We start from the raw sequence: 25,144 nt of genomic DNA on the forward strand, positions 1-25,144 counted from the left end.
AACTCCTACTGCAGCCCCAAGCAAAGGCAGGTAGGTCCCTGTGCTGCAGCTCTCTAGAGAGCAGTGGTTAAGACTGAACGCCAGATGGGATTGTGCTGCAGCACAGTAGCTGTCTGCGTGCACCCATTTATTTGATGTAAAAGTGAGATAACACGTTATTAGCTTGGTCTGTAATAAAAGGACATTGCACAACATTGTTCTTATCACGGGCTGAGAGTGTGTACTCTGGTATTTATGGCAGCTGGGCTTATGCTCAGCAATTTCCCATAAAAGCTGTCAATTAACTTATTTCATTCTTGTATGCAGTCTCAGAAACAGCAGGGAGCGTGATCTGTTGTTGATGGCTTGTGCAGGGTCCAGGGCCATGCTATGCTCCTAGCACGGCTGTTTTTATTCATGAAAGTATTACCATGGTAATGAAAATACCTTTAAGTTGAGAACCAAGCACAATAACAAAGCCCTGGAGTGCTGTGAAGTAAAGATGTACCCTGCCTCCAAAACGCATCGTGTTAAAAGGATAACGTGGAAAAGCCGCAGTGGAAGAGGAGATCAGCAGAATGAAGTATGCTTTGGTTGGTCCAAAAATGGGAAAAATTAAAACAGCAGGATCTAAAGACTGGAGAAGCAGAAGGGGACGAGAAGAAATCTTTCTCCAGAGGAGTGCAAGGTTGTGGCTGCTGCTGATGCAGTAAGGTCTGCTCACCAGTGCTAGCTCATGGGGCACCCTGGAAAAAGCAGGGATTACTGTGTAGGGAAGATGAGTGTCAGACAACACCTGCAGGAGATGCCCAAGGTCCAGCATAGCCCAACAAGAAAATCTTACATCACACCCAGTCACAGCAGCTGTCTGAATCTTTCTTTCCCTCCTAGGTCTGGTCTAGGTGCCCTCTTCCACAGATCCAAAGCTGAAGACTCGGGTGCATTTTCAAAATGGCCCCCCTGTAGTGTTTCATCTTGTGGTGGTCCATGTCCATCTCCGGGACAGGTCAGGTCTTTCTGGAGCCAGACAAGAGGAAGAAGAGTTAGAAGAAATGCTGAAGAAAAAGCAGAAGGTGAGTTTGGAGCAGGTCTCCTGCAGGCCCAAAAGAGGGTTTAAGATTTCCCAGGCTCAGGAAATACTTAGAGGATGGTGTTGGTCTTATACAGCAACAATTTCTCTTCGTGCTGGCTTGGTGTCACAAGAGGTGAGGTACATTTCTGCCTGTTTCAGGCTGCTGATGGTCTCTTATTATCCTTCTCATCAATTCATTCTTGAGAGCTCTCTGAAGCTTAGCTACTTTTATCTGACATCACCCCAGAAGACATATCTTCAGCTTTGTAGCCTGGATTCATTACCCAAATGATGCATGAGATCCCTATTCATGATGCAGAGGGATATTTTTGTTTTGCATTTTGATTTCCACTAAGAAGCCTCCCTCTGGAGACTCCAGCAAACATTTTAATGCAATATTTACTGCAATCGTATCACTTCCAGCATGGCATGCTCTAATGTTTTTGCTCATTGCCAGTAGCTGGACACTTCTGTCCCTCTGCGTGCAGGCCACAACCCATGAGATGCTCATGGAAATGCCGCACTGCCTGAAATGCAGGGACCCTCGCATTTCCCAGCTAGGTAAATAACAAATGCAGGTGCCCGTTCGTGCAAGGGCTGAGGATCCTCCTTGCTGACAGACTTCATGGAGACTGAGCCCTTCGCTTCTGGGCTCCTGGAAGCCCCTGGCCATGCTGGTGGTGGGGCAGATGCTGGCAGCTGGCAAGGTATGGGTGACAGCTCTGTGTCACCCATCAGAGGCTGGTCCTGTCACCAGCTCTGAGAAGCTCTCTCTGTGGGACCAGCCTCTGATGGACGTGATCTCCAGTGCTGGTTGGTGCCTCGTGTGGTGTCTCATCTCCTTCTGCTTCTGCTCTCCCCTGAACTCACCTCCCACATGTGCCACATGGTGCTGAGGGTCCTCTTCCACAACAGCAGTGGCTCGATTTCATCAGCAAGCTAGGCCAGCATGCTGAGGTTTCCATTAATTGCCCATCATTTGTTGCTCTTTGCAGCACCGCCCTTACGGGGCCGTGGCAAGGGTTTGAAAGTCCATGATTTAGCTGATGAGTTGTTATGGAAAGGCTGAGATTGCTTGGTGGAAATTAGACTCAGACTTTCCACCAGCTGAAAATAAAAATAAAATGTGATTTTCCTCTGAACTGCAGTGATACCTAAACAGTAGGTGTGGGCAGATAAAACCTAAACCTTGCCCCTTTGTGTGAACGGTAATGACCTTTCCCACCTGTACCAAATGCAGCCACATGCGTGGCAGCGAGATGTGCTGATGCCATCATCGCATAAAGGAGAAAAAAGAGCTGACAGGCTTTTAATGAGAAGTGTCTCATCGACAGAAAAATGTATTTCAGAACCAGGTACATTATTGCTTTCTGTACACTTTGGTTTTTCACTGAAAACGTTAAAACAAACAAACCAAACCAGTTTAGAGTGTTGGGGATGAAAAATCTCTCTGATTCCTGACATAGCTTTCCTGTATGAAAATTTTCTAATGGATAGAACTTATCTCTGTATTGTCTTCTTCATTCTTCCTTATTGTTTTTACTAGTCTTTTTTTTTTCTTTTTTTAGGTAATTGTAAATGGAGATATCTTTAGCTCTGTCTTACAATGGCTAGAGGAAGAAAAAAGAGGACAGAAAAAAATGATGAACAGAATAGATAGATATATAAATAGATAGGTGGATAGATAACATAATCTCAGAGCTTTTACTCTGACACAGGCTGGATTCATAAGAGATGCCAGAAAACCTGCAGAAGAAGTAGCCATTACTTTGAGTGTAACTCTTCAACTGACTAAGTTACGAAGATTTTGTGTAAACTGCAGTGATTAAATTATATACACAGTGTCATAAAATGGATGTTGTGGAGAGAACTGCTGGAGTGAAATAGATTCCTCACTGTGGCTATGTACAATCTGAAACGCACTTTCTTGTAAATGGGTCTCCTGAACACACCTCTAAATGGACCAGATTTCCAGAACCATGCAGAGCTGCTACGCCATGGACCGTGGCTATCCTACCCAGCATTACTGTCAAATTGTGTGGGTAAATCACACCACAGAGCAGACCAAGTGTCCAAAGAAAAAGGGGGCTATATAGGATTAAGGTAGAGACTGCAGCAACCTCCGGTTGTCCTGGGAGGCTTACTTGATAGATGAGCAGAAGGAGTCTGGCATGCCCAGAAGCATGGTCTTGGTCCAGTCTTCTCTACCCTGAACAGGGAAAACATCACCAAAGACCTTAGCTTGCCTTGGGGATGTGTGAGCAGGTGGCACCATAGCAGAGAAACTCCTCTCTGGCCAGGAAGAGTTACAGCAGCCTCATACCCCAGGTGCCCACTCTGGGGGTCTGCCAAAATGTGTTACAAGATGAGTGATGGAGGTCCACCTCAGGGAGTAGAGGCAGACCGAAGCACAGGGGAGACAAACGCCCCTGCCACCCTAGAAGCAAAGCCTGTGGTGATATGAGCACACTCAGTACTGGAAAAGGCTCTGGTGACAGTCACTGCTGGAGTCACATCAGAGGGTGGAGGAGGCAGCTCCAGGAGTAAAAATTGCCAGGGGGCAGCTGCTGTCCTTGCTCAGTCACGTCAGAGCACAGGACCCTAAAGGTAAAGATAGAGCTTAATTAAACCACAAAGTTCATGAATCTCAATGGTTGTGCAATCTAATCGTGGTAATAAGGAAAGCCTGTGCAAACATGATATGACAATTCTGTCATCCCTCCTGTCGCAAGCACGCAATGAATCAACACCCACTTTGAGTTTTAAGGTCATCAAGCCTACGTATCCGGAGCAATGGATCTTGAGGGTAAATCCTCCTTCTTGTACCAAAACACAACCCCCAGAAAGTCCTTGGCTGCCCAGCTAATGAAGTTCAGCTACAATGAGCATCCCATCACTGATTCTGTTTGCTCCACATTTCCTGTCCACCCCATCTAGTTCAACCTTTTTTCCCTTTTCCCCCTTCATGCATCAACTTTCCCCCTTTCAGCTCCTCTTTGCAAACCTCTTCAACTAGCTGTCCAGTGTTAATTTCCTCTGGGTTGCACCAGATCTAGCTGTCACGTTTCCTTGCTACCACAGGTAAAACACCCTGGAACTCTAAAATAGAGAAGAAATAAAGGAAAGCAGGATATTATGGAGCCATAAATTCCACAGGAATACAACTGTACAATCTGGAGTATTGGTGGGCTGGATCCTACTAGCATCACGGGTGTTTTGTGCAGCAAGGCTAAACCCAGTAATATGAAAATGTCAGAGATCTGGAGTGAATAAAAAGAAAACCAAACTTGCCTTTATGCTCTTTTATGTTCTTGCTTTTATGTTCTGCAAGTGCTCATTTCCCACTCTGTAAGTGCTCATTTCCCATCCCTTAAGCTACCTCCCACCCCAATTTCCACCATGCAAACCAAAGAAAGGAGCAGGTTGAGTGTTTCTGCCTTTCTCTGGCCAAGACACAAGCAAGCCCTCCAAATCAGATATTTCAGCTGGGAGGAAGATTTGGAGGAATTATTATGCCCCCTGAACTAAACTACATGCATATAGGCATATATAGAGGCATGTATGTATGTATGTATGCCTTCCCACACCAGTGCGGGTCAAAGACCTGAAGACGACTTCTCCAGGTGCTTTCTGTGAACCACCCAATGATGCTGTTCTTCTAACTATGAAGCTCAAAACAGCTTCTATGTGTGGTGTGATGTGGTGTGAACCCCACAGGAGTGCTGCTACCCAGAGCTGCACTAGGGCACGCTCCCATGCCACGGCTCGCACCCTCGGCCAGGGTCCTGCCCGTGCCAGCCCACCGCTGGGGGCTGACACCCACCAGCCCCACTGGCAGAGCCCATCCCTGTCCAGGGGGCTCTGCTGTTCCTGCCCTCAGTGGTGGCCTCCTGCCAGCACGATGAGACAGGCAAGATGGGGCTCAGAAGGCAGCCCACATAGGATTCAGTGTGGGACTCTTCTCCTTCTTTATTCTCATTCTTATCCTTATTCATATCTTTTTTCTGGTGCAAGCTCATCTGGCACAAATTTGAGGGACTGTGAAGGAACGCAGTGAAAACCTGTTCATTTTGTTTACACAACGCAGTTGTTCTTGAATCCGAGAAAGCAGTCACTTAACCATTGTCACGGGGGCAGAATTGCAAATAGAGGCCATCTTAGCCATAAAATATGGAATTTCTTTTGGCTTTTCCTTCCAGGGGGACTGCACTGCCCACAGCCTTGTGTGTACCACGTTGACAGATTTCACAGGCACTGTTTTGCCCTTTGGCTTCTCCTCACAGAAGATCTAAGCCCTGCTGTTTTTGCGTAGATTAAGAAAAATCACGCAATAAAATCAGGGCAAAACTCCTGAACTGACATTGTGAAACAGACTTAAAGCTTCCCTAAATCCACATGGATTCAAAACAAGCACAAACCTTTGGTTTACTTTGAATTTGGAACATTCAGCTTCTAGGGCCCTCCTAAGAGACATTGGAGCTGGTTTCAGCAGAGAAGGGCCAGACCTGAGGGCATGGGATTCTGCTCTCAACAGGACGACTCCAGCATGCTCAGGATGCCAGCTGCTGTAGGGATTGCTGCCCCTGGAAGCCCTGTCCTGGAGGACATGGGACTGGTGTCCATAAAGTGAACTGAAACCAACTGGGTCAGTGCAAAACCGACTAGGCCTGAGCAGGTGTGTCCCATGACATCCTACACAGGTGGCCTGCACCTGCTGCTGCTGCGTCAGAGCAGCTGCTCATCATGAAAATAATGCTTCCTTCACATGCGGGATTTCGTCAAGAGCTAGGGACTGCATTTGAGGAGCACCTGCAAAGCACACAGATGAAAGAACGTGGCTGCTTTTCCTTTCAGACACCCCCTGCTTCAGAGTTTGCTCCGTGCTGGCCAGTGGAAAGGCCTGGCACTACACCGCTTCCCTGGGCAGCACCTTCCAGTGCTTGACCACTCTCTCCATGAAGAAATTCTTCCTAAAGTCCAATCTAAAGCTCCCCTATTTTAACCTGAGTCCATTTCCTCACATCCTGTTCCTAGTCACCTGAGAAAAGGCCTACACCTCCTTCTGCAACCTCCTTTCAGGTAGTTGTAGAGACCAGTGAGGTCTCCCCTCAGCCTCCTGTAAATCAAACTGCTCCTCTTGTGTAACAGGCCACAACGTCCTCTGTCCCACAAAAAATCTCCATTTCAGGTGTATTTTAGGATATCAGACAAGCAAATACACCATGAATTTGTATCTGTTCTTCAGCCTTACTCCAGTTTCTACGGAAGAAAGAACAAGACACAGCCCCAGCGGTGGGGAAATGCTTGCCAGGAGAAAAAGCACTGCTAGTGTCCCCTGTTGTGTTCTGCCCAGGATCAAATTCCTCACACCAGGAGGAACCTTTGCCGAAGGCTTTTCTTAATTTTACATTTTGACAAGCGTCTTCACCAAGGAGCACAATTATTCCTCTGAGCACAGGACCATACGAAAATGACTGATTTTCACCTTTCCAAACTCTTTTTTTTTTTAATACCCTGATAAAACACAAGTATGTGGGTTGCCAACATGGAGACAAACCCGAAAGGGACATGATTGCTGGAGGGGACACGAGTGGCAGTCCAAAGGTGACAACCAGCTAAGGGACCCTGGGAGCGGGGCAGCCACCACCCACCAGACCTGGCATGGTGGTACAGCAGGATTCCCACAGCACAAGTGGCGTGGGGGCAAAATAAACAGAGAACATTTCTCTTTTTTAAGTAGGTGGGAGGATAACTGTTGTGCACTGCCCTGCCTTGGGGCAGTCTCCCCAGGCTGGGGTTGTCCATGGTAAGACAATGGGCAGGCACCATCACTCAGCTAGCTCTGCTCCTCAAGTCCTTGCAAGCAAGAAAAAAAAATACAACTGAAACTTCTACCCCTTCCTCTGCTGAGGTTACAGGACCATCAGGGGACAGCACCTCTGTGGTTGCTTTGCACAGGAGCTTGTTGTCCCACACCAGGTATTTGCCTGGACAGCCCTGTGGGCTCCTGCATACATACACACTGGTGCAGGGGAACGTATACCTCCAGGTGCTTTGAAGCACTGAGAAGAGATGGAGCTCTTTTTAGAGACACATTTCACGTGAAGAGTGTTTTATCTGTGCTTAAAGTACCTAATAATAAATACCTGAAGAGAGGCGTTTATATAAATAGATAGGCTCAGCTTTGCATAGGGAGCATATTCCCTCCAGAATTTTAAACTGTTAACCTGCTGGATGGCCTGAAATGGTGTTACAATTCAGAATAAACATTACAACACAGAAAGGAGAGATAAAGCCAAAATCCAGAGAAAAGCACTCAGCCCAGTAGGCAGCTCCTATAGAGCACACTTAGCCTGCCAAGCTGGGTCCTGCTCCTGGGTTGGTGATGGGCGCCCCAAAATCCAGGTGCACGTCTGAGCACCCTGCAGACCACATCGGGCACATGCAAGGACCACGCCAGGTGACCAACAGCTTGCACTGACTGCATTTATCAAACACTGCCTAATCTGTATGCTTCCCCAAACCCTGTCATTTTATATGCAACCAAAACCATGAAAGAGCAGCAAAGGCTCTCAGTAGTTCCAAAAGGTGGTTGTGTTTCTGGAGATGCAATTTTCTCCACTTTATTTAGGTCAAAATTTTGACTATGTGTATTATCATAAGTCCTTCCCATTCACTTGGACCTTAGGAGGGAGGGGAGAGAAATAGCGGATTTCCAGACTTCTGGAGAACAGCAGCCTTACCAACTCCTCTCCAAAATAAGTATGCTTTTGTTTCTCTCCTTAAGTAAAACCATTTGTTAGATTACTCACTGCAGTGGATTTTAGGGGTGCTCATTACTACATAGGAAGAAATCCCGGGAAGAAAAACCACAAGGAGGCCGAGGTATTTCCTCTCTCAGGAACCAGCAAAACCCCAGCTGCACTTCAACATGCAGATAAAAACACGAACACCACATTTGTACACTAAGCCCTCTCAAGGCACCAACATTATGATGGTTGCACCACCAGGAAATTTCACTACCTACAAAAGTGCAGAGAGGTTTTCCATGGCCTTAAAGCACAGGCAGACATTAACACATGGAAGGAATAGGAATATGTCTGAGCACCAGGATAGTGTTGATTTAGCAGGAGCATCAGGATGGGGAGGTGTGAGCTCCTGGCAGATCTCTGGGGATGTGCAGACCCTGGAGGAACCGAGCTCCAAGGAAGCAGCTGTGTGGCCCAGAAGGGGGTTGGGTTAATGCTGCTGGGCACCACTGTTTCCAGCACGGACCGCAAGGAGGAGGTGAGCAGTGTGCAAGCCAGAGCAGCTGCACAGGGGCTGCAGGGTGCTGTTGGTGGACTTCCCCTAAATGGCACGTTGTTAGGTCTCGCATCGCTGTCACAAACCTCAGTCCCTGCAAAAAGTTTCCAAAAGCCCCATTTTCTGGTGGTGGTATTACCTTCTTCCCCTTTTAAAAACAAAATAGCAAAACAGACGTTTGTGGCATCCAGCCTGTGGGACTGAGCCTCTAGCATTGCTGCGACTTCTCTGAAATGAACCAGTCATCACAAAGGCTGCACACACCGCGGCATCACTTGCTGAGAGGTGAGGACATTCCTTTCCCCTGCTCCTCCTGTTACTGAGACCCTTGGAGAGGAGGCAGCTAATTTTGGATGCAACCTGCACCACCAATAGGGCCACAGGCTCTGCCTTGGGGAATTGCCACAGGTTGGTGTCAAGAGCTAAAAAAAAAAAAAAAAATCTAATTTGCAGTAGCACAGCTTGTAAATACAAATATAAGTGTTCAAACAACACATGGGGCAGGCACATCCTCTGCCTTCTGCATCTCTGCACCAGCCAGACGGAACAAAGAGGCGTGGAGGACACAGGACTGCGAACGGTCACCATGTTACGGGTTTCTCCTCTCTTTTGCACAGGAACAAGGAAAGAAGTTGAGGAATCCATCCCTGTGGCTGCCAGATAAATAAGGCAGCCTCTCAGGATTAGGACATCCCGTCTGCTTCCCACCTTGTGAATAAACTCAAGGCTAAGATCTCAGCGTGCTTATATTCATGTAATGTCTGGTACCCTGCCGAAAGAACACCGTGTTTGAACAATAGGTCTTTCTGGCAAGTGGGAATGTAAATAGCTCTAGACAGTAGGCAGGCAAGCACACAAATCAAAAACATTCTTCATTTACTTAAATAGCCACATTATATATTTAATAGAAAATAAAAGGGAGGAGGTTTATTAATGGCACATTTTCTGTTGTTCCTAGTTATGTGCACAAGCGTATGCACCAACAAGCATGTAATTTAAAATTGCGTTGAGTACATCTTTCTACAGAAAAAAAAAAAAAAAGCAGTTAATATGAAAGTCAATACATTTAGCTTGAAAGTGAATATACTGCATATAGATACAATATTCTAGCGGTTAATGATGCTTAGGTGGCTCGAAGCTAAGCCTAATCCAATACACAGCTTGATATTCCCACAGTTTAATACGTGTTGTGACTAAGCTGTGTGCTTCCGTGGCCATTCCTGAAGCCCAGGTCACTCAGCCCAGGACCCAGACACCAGCGTGGGCACTGGGAGCTGGGCTGAGCCTCTGAAGGCACCTCGAGGTTGCAGCAGTGCTGGGGTTCCCCTCGTCCTGTCAGCTGTTCTGCTCAGCTCTTCCATTGCTAGGGCAACAACAACCAAAAAAAATAATAAAAAAAAAAAAAAACACGAAAATCCCCCCAAACTGGCCCTGACTGCTCTGGATTTAACTTCACAACTGGATGTAGCATGCTGAAGCGGCTTTGCAGAGGCTGTGCATGGGTCACACCTTGTGTGAAATCACAGGGAGGCTTTGGGCTGCCTCTGGCTTGAAAACCGTGCTCAGAAAGGAGCCAGAAGTGTTGGCTTTCCTCAGTTTGTGAGCCCAGCCTGCGGACAGCTTGCCCTAGGTGCCAAAGGATGGTTTACGTACAGCACAGCCTGAGGAGGTCCAGCCCCTGCCTTCCACAGCCCTGGCTCCACGCACCAGGGTTTGGGAAGGAACAGGGGGGAACAAACAGGGGAGCAAGGCCTGGAGGTCAGAGGAGGAAGGTGGTGGCAGGGGGAAGGTTGGAAAGGCAAAGGGAGAAGATGGGGGCAAAGACAGGCGTGCTCGATGCCAAGGACAGCGCCTCAATTCCCTCACCACCAAAACGATGACTCTTGCCCAGAATGCAATGAACGCATGCAGAACCCGTGCCCGGATGGATACACCAGGGTTACACAAAACACACTTAGTTTCTTTTTTCACCCAGTTATTTCAGGAGTGAGTCACGGCTGATGAGTACAATCAGCAATTCATTTGCATTGTTTCCTTCTCAGCCCGAGAAGGAGACAGTTTTTGGTTCAGGGTAGTAGGAAGCTCTTCCCCGTCTGTGCTGAAGTGAAATTATTTCAGACCCATGATTTGAATACTCGGAGAGAGGCCCCAGTGCTGTTCTCTGGCTGAGTGCACCTCCTTGCTCATCAGCAGACGGCGCACACCTGGCTGCCTGTGTGGCACTCCTGAAATGAACATGGTTTTGTTAGAAGTCTGGGTGTCACAGGAGAGCCTGGAGGTGCCTGGAGTGCTTTCAGTCCCAGTTCTCACCAGCAGAAGCTGGATGTCTTCAGAAACCTAACCCTGCTCAGACCCTGAGGCAGAACACAGAGGCCAGAAACGAGGTGCGTGAAGCCCAGGCTTGGCGCTCTTCTGTTTGTTCACACCTGGTGCAAAAATAAGAAGTGGAGTCGTCATTGATTTCTGCTGGCAGGAAGCATCAGAAAACTGCATCTAGCTGTACCTACAGTTAACCAGCTAACGTGGGAAAAGCCAGAACCCAAATACTCAGATTCCTTAAATAGCTGCTTGGGAGAGCTTGCGCAGTTCAGCAGGCATAGGGCACAAAGGTTAAAGAAACATCACTGGAAGACAAATTATGCAACCAACCTGTACAAATGAGAACTGCGGAGCTTTAGAAGGAGCCAGTAAGATAATTTAATTTGCATAACTAAGATTTACCAACAAGACGGCTCAAATACATTCATTACAAAGGGGTTTTTACCAGAAAGATCTCGAATGCAGCAGGCCATGCGTTACCCTGCCATACCTGCTCCCGTTTTCCAGGGTGCTGATCCATACCTGACACCCCACAGGGTGATGCTGCCTTCCAGAGGGACCTGGACAGGCTGGAGAAATGGGCTGGCAGGAGCCTCCTGCAGTTCCACAAGAGGAGGGGAGCCCTGCTCCTGGGGAGGAACAGCCCCAGGCACCAGGACGTGCTGGGGGCACCCAGCCTGGCAGGAAAGGACCTCGGGGTCCTGGGGGACACCAAGCTCAACGTGAGCCACCACATGCCCTTGCTGTGAAGAACACGAATGCTGTCCTGGGCTGCATGAGGCAAAGCATTGCCAGCAGGTCAAGGGAGGGGATCCTTACCCTCTACTTGGCACTGGTGGGGCAAAACTGGAGCACCTCCATGGACAGGACACAAAGAGGATTCAGGGACTGGTAGGTACCCGGCATACGAAGAGAGATTGAAATTATGTTCAGCCTGAGTGTGATCAAGCACTGGCAAAGGTTGCTCAGAGAGGTCATGGAGCCTCCATCCTTGGAGATGCTCATAACCCAATTGGACATGGTCTTGAGCAACCTGTTCTAGCTGACCCTGCTTGAGTGAGGGGTGGGACAAGTCCTCCAGGGATCCCTTCCAACCTCAGCTGCTCTGCAAGTCTGAGGTTCACATCCAACACTTTTGAGGAGAACAACACTGTGGCTTTCAGGCAGCAGTGTGACATCCACTCTTGGATGGACAAGAGGGTCCTTTGCCACAAGGATGCTCATCACAGGCTATTTGGTGCTGTCTGCAGAAGCGGGGATTATCTCCACAAAAGAGTCTGATTCTCAATGATTTTAAGAGGTTTTAGTCAATCTGATCAAACTCAGGTGTGCAGCGATGCACTTTTTTTTTCCCCAAAAAACACTGGGTTTCAGCTAAGCGTGGATAAAAGAGACCAGGAACATGATTCAAGAGGTGGGTGGCAAGGACTGCTGTCTACAGTGAGACTTTCCAAACAACCTGCTTATCTCAGAACAAATGCTAAAACCAAAGGCTTTTTTTTTTTTTTTAATTTTTTTCTCCTTTTTAAACACTTCCCCTCTATGGCTGCCTTGGCAGGAGCCAGAGCCCAGCAAGGGACTGCCAAGCATCAGCTGTGTCAGACCTGCACCTCCTGCACAGTGTGGTACATGGAGATAACATTCACCGAACACAAGTCAAGCATGTCCTTCAGTGCCCTGATTTTCACCCACTGCTAACAGCAGGGAGGAGATGGACATTGTCTTTCGCCTAGACGAAGCTCACTAATCCACTGATTGCAGAGCTACAGTGGGAACAAATGGCTGTCAGATGCAGCAGGCATCAGAAAAGGCTGCAGCACAAACCAGGTGAAAGCAGGGAAGTTCTGGTGCAGACCGATGAAACAACAGCACTTTGGTCCCTTCAGACACCTAGACCTGACGTAGAACAGCCCCCCAAAATGAGGAAAAAAATGCATCCAGTCTGTTTGTGACGACAGCACCAACTTCCTGGGGAGTGAGAAGCTCGAAACAATTCACAGCCAAGAGGGTTTGGGCTGCGTGGCAGAGATTCTGCTAAAATCAGCCTCGATTCCATGCAGGGCTGGAATCTTTCGTGTTCCATGGACATGGCTTTGTTATTTTACACATTAATACAGAATGGGCCCTGCTGTTTGGTAGCAACAAACCGCCTGAGGCAGAAACACACCAGCTTCTCTGTTAATTGTAGAACATTTGGAAAAGCCAAATCTCACTTCTGGCACTCATTTCAGCTATGGTTTTAAGCGGAATGAAATCATCTCTCTAGCCATCACCTGCTGCAGACAAAAGCAGTCCGTTTGACAGGCAAAGCAGGGAAATATTGTGCAGTTGTACTCTGGCTGCCCAAGGGCTGTCTTTACAAAAGTGCCACTGGATGTCAAACACTAGTGCTCGCTGCTCGCAGGGATAGCACAGTGCTGACGTGTTATGGTGAGATCATTGTTTGTGTCAGCCTGCACACAGACGAGACACTTTACATTCAGAGGCAGTCATCTTCGGCCACGTGCCACACTGCCCTGCTTGGACATCATGATTGCGGGAGGATGCCAGAAATAACACTGATGTTTTAAGTCTGTGCTATTCCAGTACCTGCAGTGAGAAGCTTCTGGGTCCATACAGCCAGGATCAGGCACATCCACCAGTGGCAATTTTAAGAGTAAACACCAACACCCGAAACAAAGCTCATGGCTGCTGACACCCTCAAACCTGGGAAGGCCCAGATCTGTCTGTCTCCCTTCCTACCCAGACAACAGTGACCACCCCTCCTCATCCTACATGCCATCTGCAGAAGTTCACACAGGGCTGAATGCTCCAGGACATGGAGAGCCAAAACGAGAAGGTCTCTGAGTGGTCTGTAACCCAGAGACAAGAGCTGGAAGGTCTCATGTCTTGGTGCTTTCCTCCTTTGCCAGCTGTAGACCCCCAGACGCATGATGCAGCCATAAAGCAGCTCTTGCTGAAAGCCCCGTATAACTTAAGGGGAACAGGCTTGTTCCAGAAGCTAGCCTTGAACCCTTCAGAAGTCTCAGCCTATCTTTAAGCAAGAAACCTGAAGAGCATTCCTAAGATTTCACCTCTCTGATATTCTTCCTCATTACCCAACATGTTGCAAAAGCACACAGATTTGTCCATAATCTGTCACTTTTCATCATTAGCCATGGACAAACTTAACACTGTATTCACTGCAGCTCTCTCTTATATATAGTTATAAATAAGTATATATAGCTATATATAACTGCATATATATGTATAATAATAGTTATTCATTTAAGTGCATACATACAAAAATAAACTAAATTAGCTATACTGACAAAAAATCACTAGAAGCCTTCATAGTTTCTCTGTATTTCCTTATTCCAAAACGGTTTGTGGCCATTTTTTGAGTGTGTTGCTGCATTTTATACGGGTGCTGTTTAGAGCCCTGTGTTGCCTCAGCGTATCTGCCAGCATTCAGGTATCACAGGAAGGAAGCAGCCACTGCCACCAAAGGCAATTCGCTGCTGAATAAGTAAAAACAAACACTTCCAGGCGACAGGCAGGCCTTGGAAGAGGAGGAGCTACTCATTGTGCAGTAGGGCAGGGGGAAGGGAAGAGCTCAGCAGTCAGTGAGCTTGCTGCAGGCCTGTCAGCAGACCCAAATTTAGCAGGCCCAGAGGACTTAAACCCAAGTCAAGAACAATAACTCTCTTCATGTCAAAGCCTGGTGACGAGACTCCTTCTGACAGCTCCCGTTTCATGCTTCCAGCGGGCTTGCTGGCTTCCTGCACAGCCACACGAGCGTTGGAGCCTGACCTCTTCCATTCGCCCACAAGCTGGCCGCATGCGGATGGCATTGATCCCAGCTGGCACTGGGCTGCGCCGGGGCCCTTCCTTCCTGCCAGCAACGGGGGAGAGCTGGGGCTGCGTGTGGAGGGAGGACATGGGAACACGCAGCAATCCACGGACTTCTACTGCAGGATGTCTGGCTTACACCCCTCCACTGATCAGCTACGGTCTCAACCACCTTTAGGCAAAAATGCTTGGAGTTAAGATCAAGAGAAATCCTCCCCATAAGCACCAAGCACACGTTAAGCAGCAGGCAACTCCAAATCTGGTGAAAACCTGAGAAATACAGCATTACAAAAGCATGTTAGACACTAGAAACAGCGCTTTCCCTCCCCACTCCTTGTCTCAGTTCACCAGGACGGGCTGATCAGCTACTTTAACCTCAGTGTGAAGACCAGCATCACTAGCATCTTCCCCCAAAGAGCTACAATCAGACGAGCTGCTCTCCATATATAGGCTGCGGGGCTTCAGCACAGTTAGAGAAACACTAAAGGCTCTAACCTAAGACTGCTTTGGAAAAGGAAACCTCTCAGGAGGTTACAGCTGCACGCTGGCAAAGCCTTCGGATTCACCAGATAGGCTGGTTTGCTCGCATTTAACAAGGCAGATCCGAAGGCAGAACTGGACACCTTTTGGGGACTTCTAAGAGCCAGCAGTCAGTAGAAACAGTTTACCACACAGGAACATTTTTAGCAAAGTCTTGCACTATAGTCAATAGCAACTTTCTAATTGAAAAAAAATAACCAGAACTGTAACACAAACATGACTGTGGCTGAACTGCTGCATTAAACTTTGCTTCCTTTCTGAAAGGTTCAGACTTTAAGAACCAGACACGCATGCAGCGAAAGCAGAACACAGGGAATTTAACTAGAACAGCTATCACTTGTCTTCAGTTGCCCAATGTCTAGCAATGGAAACTTGTGCAATGCAGAACAGCCCAACTCCAGAGCAGTCAGACTCTACAGGACACACGAAACCAGCCTGGGCGTGATTTTGTTAGTTTTTCCTTAAGAGCACATCCCCAATCACCGATTTGAGCCACCACAGAGTTACGCTAGGTTAGGAACCATACGTACCTCCTCCAAAGCCAACATGCAAGTACAGTCAACGTGGAGATTACTTTCCTAGGGGAAGCTCCCCATCCACCCAGATATGTAACAACAGTTGGCATTGTGAAACAATTCCGACATGGGATTTAGTTTATCTCAAATGAGTATATTTTCTCATCCTTTAAATGTATACATTTACACTGAATATCCAAGTTGAAGACTCACGTTTGTAGACTCACATGTGATAAACTTCATTTTACGCATTTTCAGACCTAAAAGCTGGATCAAGCTTGAAATTATTGCTATTCTACACATTGCTATCGTCTCTTACAAGTGTTTTTATTTTTTAGACATGCTTAAAAGTCACTCTTAAATACTCTATAAGAGCATTCAAGTCACTTTGTACCACTAAAGAAGTTTGTCTATATGACACTGTTGTTGTTGATTTTTTAAGCTCTTGAGAGACAAGATTAACCTGACAACGCCTGAAGCTCAGACCTACCCTAAAATTAGGTAAGAAAATAATTGTGAGAGGAGTAAGAGGCCTTTAAAATGAATGACATAGCTTTCAGAAGTGATATGAAAGCAGATGGATAGAAGTAAGCACCAACTGTTTAAGCTCACAAAACAGGAAATGAAGGTAGTCAGCACTATCAGGAGACAGAAGAGTGGCAATGAAAGGAATTCAAGTGGGAAATATTTCATTTGAAAGCACAGAATAAAAGCCAAAACATTGCTTAATAGGGAGGAAATTAATAAAAGGACTCGGAAGGGGGATTTAAGTATTGTGCTGTGCAGCTGCACTGAGCACAAAATGCATTCAGGAATATTTATGTTTCTATAACCAGTTATCAGATGATTCCAGTGGTGTTTGTTTCCACCATCCCTCCCAGACTCCAGCAGCTCTATTGTGCACAGTCTCTTATTAAGATTTGCATGAAAACTGGTATTAGAGAATGTATTAAGGAAGAGAAGAGACCAGTCAGGTGACAGCACATGCACAGAGTGCTTTCTCAGCAGTAGTACCTCAAAGCAAAGTATGAATGCTACTCCTCAATTTCTCCAAGTTTTAAAGCAAAGACATCTATCTGTAAAGTCTTAATCTAGCCTGATTAGTTACAATAGATAGTTTTCTATCTGTTCAGTTATGAAGTTTTCATACACTGAAGTTATTCTAAAAAAAAGGTAAGGATAGCTCAAAGGATTTAAGCACATGAGAGGTAATTTCAGCAAAATGTAAAATCCAAAACAGATGGTATAGGTGTAAAAAAAAAAAAAAAACACTAAGAACAGCAGACCCATTTATTGTAGTAAAGATGAATTAGAAATTAAACCCATTAAAACTGCCATAAACACTTTCTGTCAAAGCTGCCTTGTTACAATGCCACTGAACAAAATGCAAAAAGGATGTATTCCAAACATTGTATTCAAAATTTATTTTTAAATAAAAGAAAAAACAAGACAATGATTTTAAATAAACATGGTACATTCTACATATCTGTATATCAACACAACTTTACATTAGCCATTTTTAACTTTAAAAAGTTCTGTTGCAGCATCTTCTACAGTATCTGACAGTGTTGGATTCCATTCCATAATCAACCAGACAATACCCAAATTAAACTATTTCCTTAAGCTTCAGTTTTCTTGACCAAAAATGGCTCTACTAATACAAAAGCACCCGTTAAACAATTATCCCCACTTACATTTTTAAAATGAAGCCTGTTCAGCCTTTTTTGGTTTTCTGTTCCATTGCCTGCATAGAAATCAGCATAATGCTAAGTTGCAAGCTATGCTTCACTTCAACAGCGCAATGAATCGCATCAAACTTCATAAAACAAAGATACAAACATTGTCAGCAAAATTCAACTATGTAGAAACTCTTAAAAACAATGTTTTCGTGGGTCACAACTAGACTAGCTTTCAGTGTGCAACTTTCCTCAGGAAGAGTTTCTTCCTGATTCACATGAAAAGAATGAAGCATGCATCAAAAGCCTTTGTTCATATAGAAATGCCCATTAAAAGAAGTTCCATTGTATCATAAGGCAAAAGAAATATTAAGGTGGATAAAGCATTTTGGCCCAGAGTATGTTTAACACATACATATACGTTACGCTAGTGTATAGCATATGACAATTAAGGGATTGGCTCAGTAAGGTGAAAGTATCCATTTTTATAAATACACATCATTATTGCTAATATGCTACACATTATAATCCAACTTTTAAAGCTGCTTTGTTGGCTTTAGCCTTGTAATTAACAGCTCACATTCATGGTGGCAATATTCTATCCCATCTGAAGTAAAGTAGCATAAATACAATTATGAAAACAAAAGGCTTATGCAACATCCCTCTCTAGCTTTGCTGTGTTTTTTGTTTTACTTTTAATTTAAAAAGTTCAAAGAAAACAAGTCCAGTTCACCACAAATTAGGAAGTCTCACAATGAGGTTGGAAACCAAGCTACAGGGAAGGGGTCAGAAAACACGGCATGCATTATAATCTAGACTTTTTAGTCATACCACTGGAATACAAAAGTCCAATTTAAAGGCTAGACTAACAGTAGTAGGCAAAAAGCCAAGAGCAGACTTAGTTTGATATTTAAATTAAGATTACAATTTTAATCAGTAACAGCAAACTCACTCAGCCCTTTAATATATTCACAATATCTACTGCAATTGAATACTTAATTATGATACTAGTGTAGGTATGTATGTTCACTTTAAAAAGTTATTAAATACCTGCATCATGAAATTACATTCTTAAGACATTGTGTGTGTAAGAAAATAGCTCATGTGAAATGTTTCTGAAATGTATTTCTGTTCCTTTCCACTCCCTAGTGACCACCCCGCCCCCCCCAAAAGCATTCACTCACACAAAACACCCCTTATAAAAGGATGGAAGTAGTGAAGGGGACCAGCTAGGCTAGTTACAGCACAGTGCTTAACAAGGTTCAAGACCGAACCAGATCAGAGTTGGCCAAAAGATGCTCACAATACATGACTGTCTAATAATTCCTTTCAACGCATTCTATCAAACTCAGTCCACTTCTGGTTCATTGCAATGACAAGTATTTCATATATACATATAAACACAAGACTCCAGCTTTACTTTAGCTTGTTTTTGCAAAGCATTTTTACCTTTCCATTCATTTTGTTCTGCAGCAACTACAAGAGGTAGGCATAAAGCATTTAAGAGCTTCTTTCCCGAGGTCCTATTACTGGTTCAATTTAGTGGGATATGACAGAAATCAGACATACTTTTTCTGTGATTTTACCGTGTGCAGCCTTGTGCAATCCAGCTGGACAATAGCTATGTGACCCCTGGCTTTCCTAGGCCAGCACACCACGGAGTAAGAAGCTGTTCATATCCAGGAGGATATATGTATATTTTTTAATTAGTTTACTGCAGAGCATTCACATAGCAAATAGATGTCAGGACCAATTCTCACCATTTCTATTTGTACATAGGAGCAAGGTACCATTTGGCCAAAACTACAGATGTATTTTCACAGATGCAAGTGCCATGCAAAAATAAATTAAAGAACAGATACCAAAACATACAAGTAATAAAACTACTGAAGGTAGATTTTCTTAAAAGTACTTATATAAACAATTTATAATACTTTTGATCCCCTTTCTCTTTTGACATTCACAGTTACAAAGCTGTGGCTATACATCAAGGATTTCTTCTGCAGTGCCTCCACAACGTAATCTGTAGCGTCCTGTCCTCCAGCTAATAGTGGGGTCCCACAAAGCAGATAGGAAGATATAAATTGTCATGGATTCTCTGATGAACCAAGCTACTGCATAATCAAGTTTTGAAAAGCACAAAGCACCACCCTAGGAACATAAGAACAAATACTTAAACATACTATTCAAAAGGAATTTTGAAGTAATTAAAACACTTGTGTTACAGATAACTCTATACTACAGCTTACTGGACAGATTTATATTATCAATAGCATACTTTTTAGAATCCAAGAAAGTTTTCCTGTTCAAAATATTACCCATGTTAAACATGCAAAGCTTGACAGAATGACCCACAAGGTTCAAAGAATGACTTCTATGTAGAGCAAAAGGCAAGGAAAAGCATAAATACTTTTTTTTCCCTTGTGAAGCTCTGTAAAATTGTGTTCAAGCAGGCACTAGGTTTTTGCCACAGACCCCAGAACAGCAGCATCTAGATGAGAGAAGTATACTGCAATTTCCCAGGAGAGTGAAATTCAAAAAAAACCCAAGCTTTTGGCCTCAGAAAAAAAATGGGATTAAAAAGAGTTTAGAGCCTCTGCCTTTTCTGTTCCTTTGAGAATTTCCAGCCACATGCAGAGCTGGAAACCGAGGAGACTTCAGAAGAGGAAGAATAGGCACAAAGCTCTTTTCCTACTCCATGTACGTGTCACGCATGGTGAGATGAGGATTCAGAAAGGGGACTGTGAAACCTGGCTGTTGGTGTTCTACAAAATCAACAGCAGAACCAACTTATCTTTCTAGTAATTGCTAAGGCTAAAAAAGAATATTTTTCATAACGAGAGCTATTTGATAAATTTGTATACACAAGTAATTGTGGATCAGATTTAGATGGAATATGGTCACAGAAAAAATAGTTTAAAGAACTACAGCATTAGGACAGCAAATGCTGTACTGATTTGTGACATCCTTCTATATTCAACGTTTTGCTGAGGTGTCACTTCTTCCAGTGATGGAAGAATTTTATTTTTAGAAGACTACATCTGTACAGTAAGTCCATTATTCAGTATCAAAATAGAGTAAAACTAAGTAATTATATACTTGAAATATACATATAAGCTTCAAGTCATACAAGACAAAAGAACAACTAAGAAAGGAAGAAAACTAACATCCCACAAAACTGCTGTTCTTGGACTCTTAAAAAAAAGCTTAAAAATTCTGGACATGCTGAGGCAGAGCAGACTGGAAACAAATGCAAAAGAGATAAACGCAAGAGAGAAGCCAACTTTCAGAGCCTATGTAGAGGTAGGTGCACTCAGAAAACAAGATTACAAACAAGCACACTCACACCCTCCTTTCATGCTACTATAACTAAAGTTGGAAGATGGGTAGGGGTAGTGGTATTTGACCTGGTATTTCCTTGACAATGTCAAATATTTTGTCACTATAATCACATTTATCTTTTTGCTGAAGTAGTTGGCACTAAAAACTTTCATAACCTTTGAAAAAAGTGCTACATACCTGAACACCTCTTAGTTGAATGTAGTCAAATATAAACCATGCCAAGCAATGACACATGAAAAATACCATTATATCCCATCTGAAGACATGATGAGCTGCCCAACCAATAACTAGACTGGCAACAAAGCACTCTGAGATTGGCTCACAGATTATTGTAGCAGGCAACATATTAATTCGCAGTTTGGCCCACCTAGGAAAAATAAATAAATCAGTTCCAACTATACACAATTCCTTATGTCTCTTTTACAGGCTCATCAGCTGATGAGCCAACAGGGTCTTTCTCAATGCTAGTTTAATCACATTTAAAGTACACCTCCAAATTAAGCATGGCAAAAAATCTCCCCTTCAAAGATACTGTGCATAGCATTTAAAAGGTATTAAAGTGTTGTGTGGTTGTTTTTTTTTTTTAAGGTTTTCAGTTTCATTTAAAAAAAAGTGTTCATATCTTAGTCCTACTTCTGTGGAAAGCCAGCACATCTCTTTCAACACCAACAAGAAGAGTACTTCAAGCCATGCATTGGAACTTCATCATTCTGGATATTACATCAAATTAGTTTGATAGAAGTTTTGCTCTCATCATTTAAGTTTTCCACATTAGAAGCAAGTAAGAGGTGAGAGGGAGAAGTAAAAATTAAAATTTTACCTGATCATTCTGGACTGAAACTGAGAAATAGAATATGAACCAGAGTTTTGCATTGCAACTTGCGTGGCCATTGCAAATTTCCAGCCCCTGAAAAATAAATGTGTATTAAAAAAAGAGCAAATAAGAAATGCAAAGAGCAATTCTAGAACAAACATCAAAGAATTTTATTAGACTTGGAAAGTTTCTTTGGTATATATGCCACATTATTATATATAAAGCAAAAAAATGGAGCAGATTTTATCAAGTCTCTTGCTTGGAAGGTAGCAAATACCACTTGAATAATATTTACTCCAAGTTCTCTGAAACTTTTTCCTAAAGAAATAGACTGCAATGTGACTTAGTTATTTCTCCAAGAATACACTGACAGGACAAAGCACTTGTAAAACATGTTTGCTGTATACATGTGAAACTGACTCGACTGCCTACATATACAATATGTAATGTAAAAAAAGAATTAAAACTGTACTTAAAGTAATAAGCAATGTCCAGTCATCTTACCGGTCAGCTATAGCTTTGGCCATAAAATAATCTTCCGCAATATATTGTGCAAAAGCTATCAGTCCTCCAGCTTGATCCAAGACATCCTTCCTCATCAAGCATGACATTCCTGTCACACACTTAAAGCCAGTTAAATTGGCTGAAATATATGACCTCGGATGTGAAGTTCCAAAATAAACCTGCAAAAACAAGATAAATAAGACTTTTAAAGATCTACCTGTATTTATGCAAGTACTACCCACAACTTTCTCCCATAAGTGTTTGGAAGAAAAAAAGAAATCTAGACATGGCCAATTACGATGATCTATTTGGAAAGGTCTTTACCACCCATATAAGAAATCTAACCTATCACCAAAACTGATAAATCTAACAGTGATATGTGCTGTTTTTATAAATTTAAGCTATTCATTAAATCAATGTATTGAACTACCATATTAAATTTGGTATTTAATTTCTAATTAATAGAGGTTGTTCTCAGGAAGTACATACTAAAATCATACTACCAATCATTAAAATTAATAGACTACTTGGTTATAGAAAAAAGATATGCTGCCTCCTCGTAAACATCAAGTAAATTTCTGCATACATTTTCAAAGAAGCTTACTATATGGTTGTATAGAACCAGTGGAATTTTGTTTATTTAATGTAAATGCAAGAAGAAATAGGGAAGATAAAAATTCAGATTGTAAGCAAGTTGTATCTTTGTAAGATCCAATATAGAACCAGCAATTTTCTACAAAAAGACAGTTGGTAGTGAGCATTAGCACCTCTCACTACTTTTTCCCATTGATGGTCTTACTAATACACTAACTCATTCAAGAAGAGCCATGCTGATCTTATAGCACACTGGATATGGGAAAAAAAAGCTCTTCCAGGAATACAGTAGCAAGAGATGAAACACTGTACTAAGGAGATTAACAGCAATACTAAGTACTTCATGCTATTGCTTCTTGCTCCCTTAAGAAAATCAAATCAGACTTTCCGCTGCAGAAAAAAAGTCACATAAGCTGCTCTCTCTCCACTGAATTTCCCTGCACTTTTGTCTCTCATATTTTTGCCTTTGACTAACGTTAGACTCAGGGCCAAAATGCCTCATTTGTGCCAGCTTAGAATAAAAGATAATTGATTAAATCACTTGCCTTGAGACAAAAGGAATAAACAAGAAAACTCAACCTCTTCATTCTACAAGAGAACTTACTGAGAATGGAGAGAGGGAAGAATAGGACAGATAACTAAGTGATATGAAGATGTTGGACAGGAATCAACTGTTCACTTTCTCTTCCAAAAGAAGCATTAGGAGACATGAAATACACTACAGGAGAACGAAGTTCAGAGTGAACAAGGTGGTGGTGGTTTTAACTGTGGAACTTCTGCTACATGCAGCTGTAGATGTTGAAAATCTAAATGGATTTAATCGAATGGAAATGGAAAAGTTCTTGTAAGAAAACCATTCCTACTAATATATTGAGTATTAGTAAACAAACAAGACTACTTCCTGTTCAGGATCCCTCTCAGCTTTCTGGTATTTTCAGCTGAGCGACTACTATCTGAAAATAGGATATATACCTTGCTTAGGTTCTGTACTCAAAGGCTCTGCTTATAAGCTAAGCTGTAAATAAGACACTGTATGAAAAGGACTTTTCTGACATACAGCCATTTTTGTACTCCTATTCAAAAGGAAAAATAGAATGAATAGCCTTTTCTGAGTAAGCAGTGAAGAAGTTTCCAGTTTTAATTAACTTTAAAATAAAATCCTGCATTCCTTCTTGGAATTGCAAACTTAAATACTGAATCAATGTTTAGCACTGTGGTTGAATTTTCAAACATTTAAACGTTATCCTAGATAGTCTGAAGTGTAACTGCAGCTAAAAATAAATGAAACATCCCTTCGCTTAAAAGCTGCAAAAGGCACTATACAACTTTTAGTCAGCCAGCGGTGTATTAGGGAAAAAAAAATAACAAATTATTACACTGACCTGTTCCAGGGTAGCAGCAAATCCCTGTCTGTCTGCAACATAGGGAAGCCCGTGGACCAGGCCTACTTTCTCAGTCATCTGATTGGCCATATCCGTCAGTGTGTCTGGTGTGACTAAGTGACAAATGAGAAAACAATTCACTGAACAGTTCTGTCATTAGCAGGAGGCTACTCTATAAAAAATACAGTGATTCATTTTATTATGAAGAGCAGGTACACTTCAGTGCGCAGTACTTTGGGGCAACAGTGTCAATAAAATAGTAATTATGATTAACATTATTATGATCAACAACAAACAGAATGAAAGCAGTTTGAACTTTTTTTTTAATGGTATTTATACCTTTTAGAGATGAAGCATCTTTGTTCTGTGAAAATATTTTTCCAAAATTCCAATATTTTTAATTTCTATTTCTATTCTCATTTAATACAATTCCCCACAACTGCTCGCTTACAGGAGTAAGGGCAATACAACTGCCAGCACATTACAACACCCACCTACCTCTGATTCCACTATCACAGATCCATATCAGATCATATTTGGCAACTTCATAGCCAGGCATTAAGTTGTTAATTTTGGGGTTGATGCCAACCTTCTTGCCACCTAAAAAAACGTAGACATCATACACAAAATGCATGCTTTTTAGAATCTAGGTTCAGTAATCCAAATACTTAAATGCGTTAACTGAAACAGAATAAAGTAACCTTTCAATTCTTTAAGTCCAACTTAATAGAAAGGATTTCAATTTTAAGCATTCCTTCACTTCCATATTTTAGCTCTCACTACAATTATGCAGAGGGTTAAAAAGGAAAAGGATTCAAATGCTTCCTCAAAATGGCAGGCTAATAAGGTTAATGACATTGAAAAGACAGTAGAACTAAAAAGCTTGTTACTACATTCTGTAAGGTCAATGTTGTGTGCTACTACTGATCATGATCATTATGCTCTAGGGTAATTTTAGAAAAAAAACAGAACAGGAGCAAAAAAAGTGAGACAACATTTTGCTCCTAACAGATATGATTCAGTTTATTTCATGTCAGAGAAACATTATAGTTCTGTAGTAAAACTTGTATTTAGTTCCAATACACCTTATTCCTTTCCTCTGATATAATCAGAAAGTGAAGAAATAGCCTCACAGTCTCTACGTTGATGAAAAAGGATTATTGTAGCACCTCAAGCTCAAATACACCCACAACATTAAGTAACTTCCTGCATATTTAGTTCAGCACAGAGATAGGATTTGAACCGATGAATTCCAGATTTAGTAGAAAAAA

General features: G+C 43.0%; 1 protein-coding gene across 1 annotated transcript in view; it reads right to left on the reverse strand.

The window, feature by feature from the left end:
- Window positions 1–16,959: 16,959 nt before the first annotated feature.
- UGCG (UDP-glucose ceramide glucosyltransferase) overlaps window positions 16,960–25,144 on the reverse strand; it is a 28,660-nt gene continuing 20,475 nt past the window's right edge. The window contains exons 4-9 of the mRNA XM_066988075.1: window positions 24,372–24,473; window positions 23,874–23,986; window positions 21,898–22,076; window positions 21,400–21,486; window positions 20,757–20,946; window positions 16,960–19,388 (exon numbers count right to left, since the gene is read on the reverse strand). Of these exons, the coding sequence (XP_066844176.1) occupies window positions 19,218–19,388; window positions 20,757–20,946; window positions 21,400–21,486; window positions 21,898–22,076; window positions 23,874–23,986; window positions 24,372–24,473 (842 nt within the window). The 3' untranslated portion in view covers window positions 16,960–19,217. The remainder of the gene's footprint in view (window positions 19,389–20,756; window positions 20,947–21,399; window positions 21,487–21,897; window positions 22,077–23,873; window positions 23,987–24,371; window positions 24,474–25,144) is intronic.

Source organism: Anser cygnoides, chromosome Z (genome assembly GCF_040182565.1).
Source record: "Anser cygnoides isolate HZ-2024a breed goose chromosome Z, Taihu_goose_T2T_genome, whole genome shotgun sequence".
Lineage (NCBI taxonomy): Eukaryota > Metazoa > Chordata > Aves > Anseriformes > Anatidae > Anser > Anser cygnoides.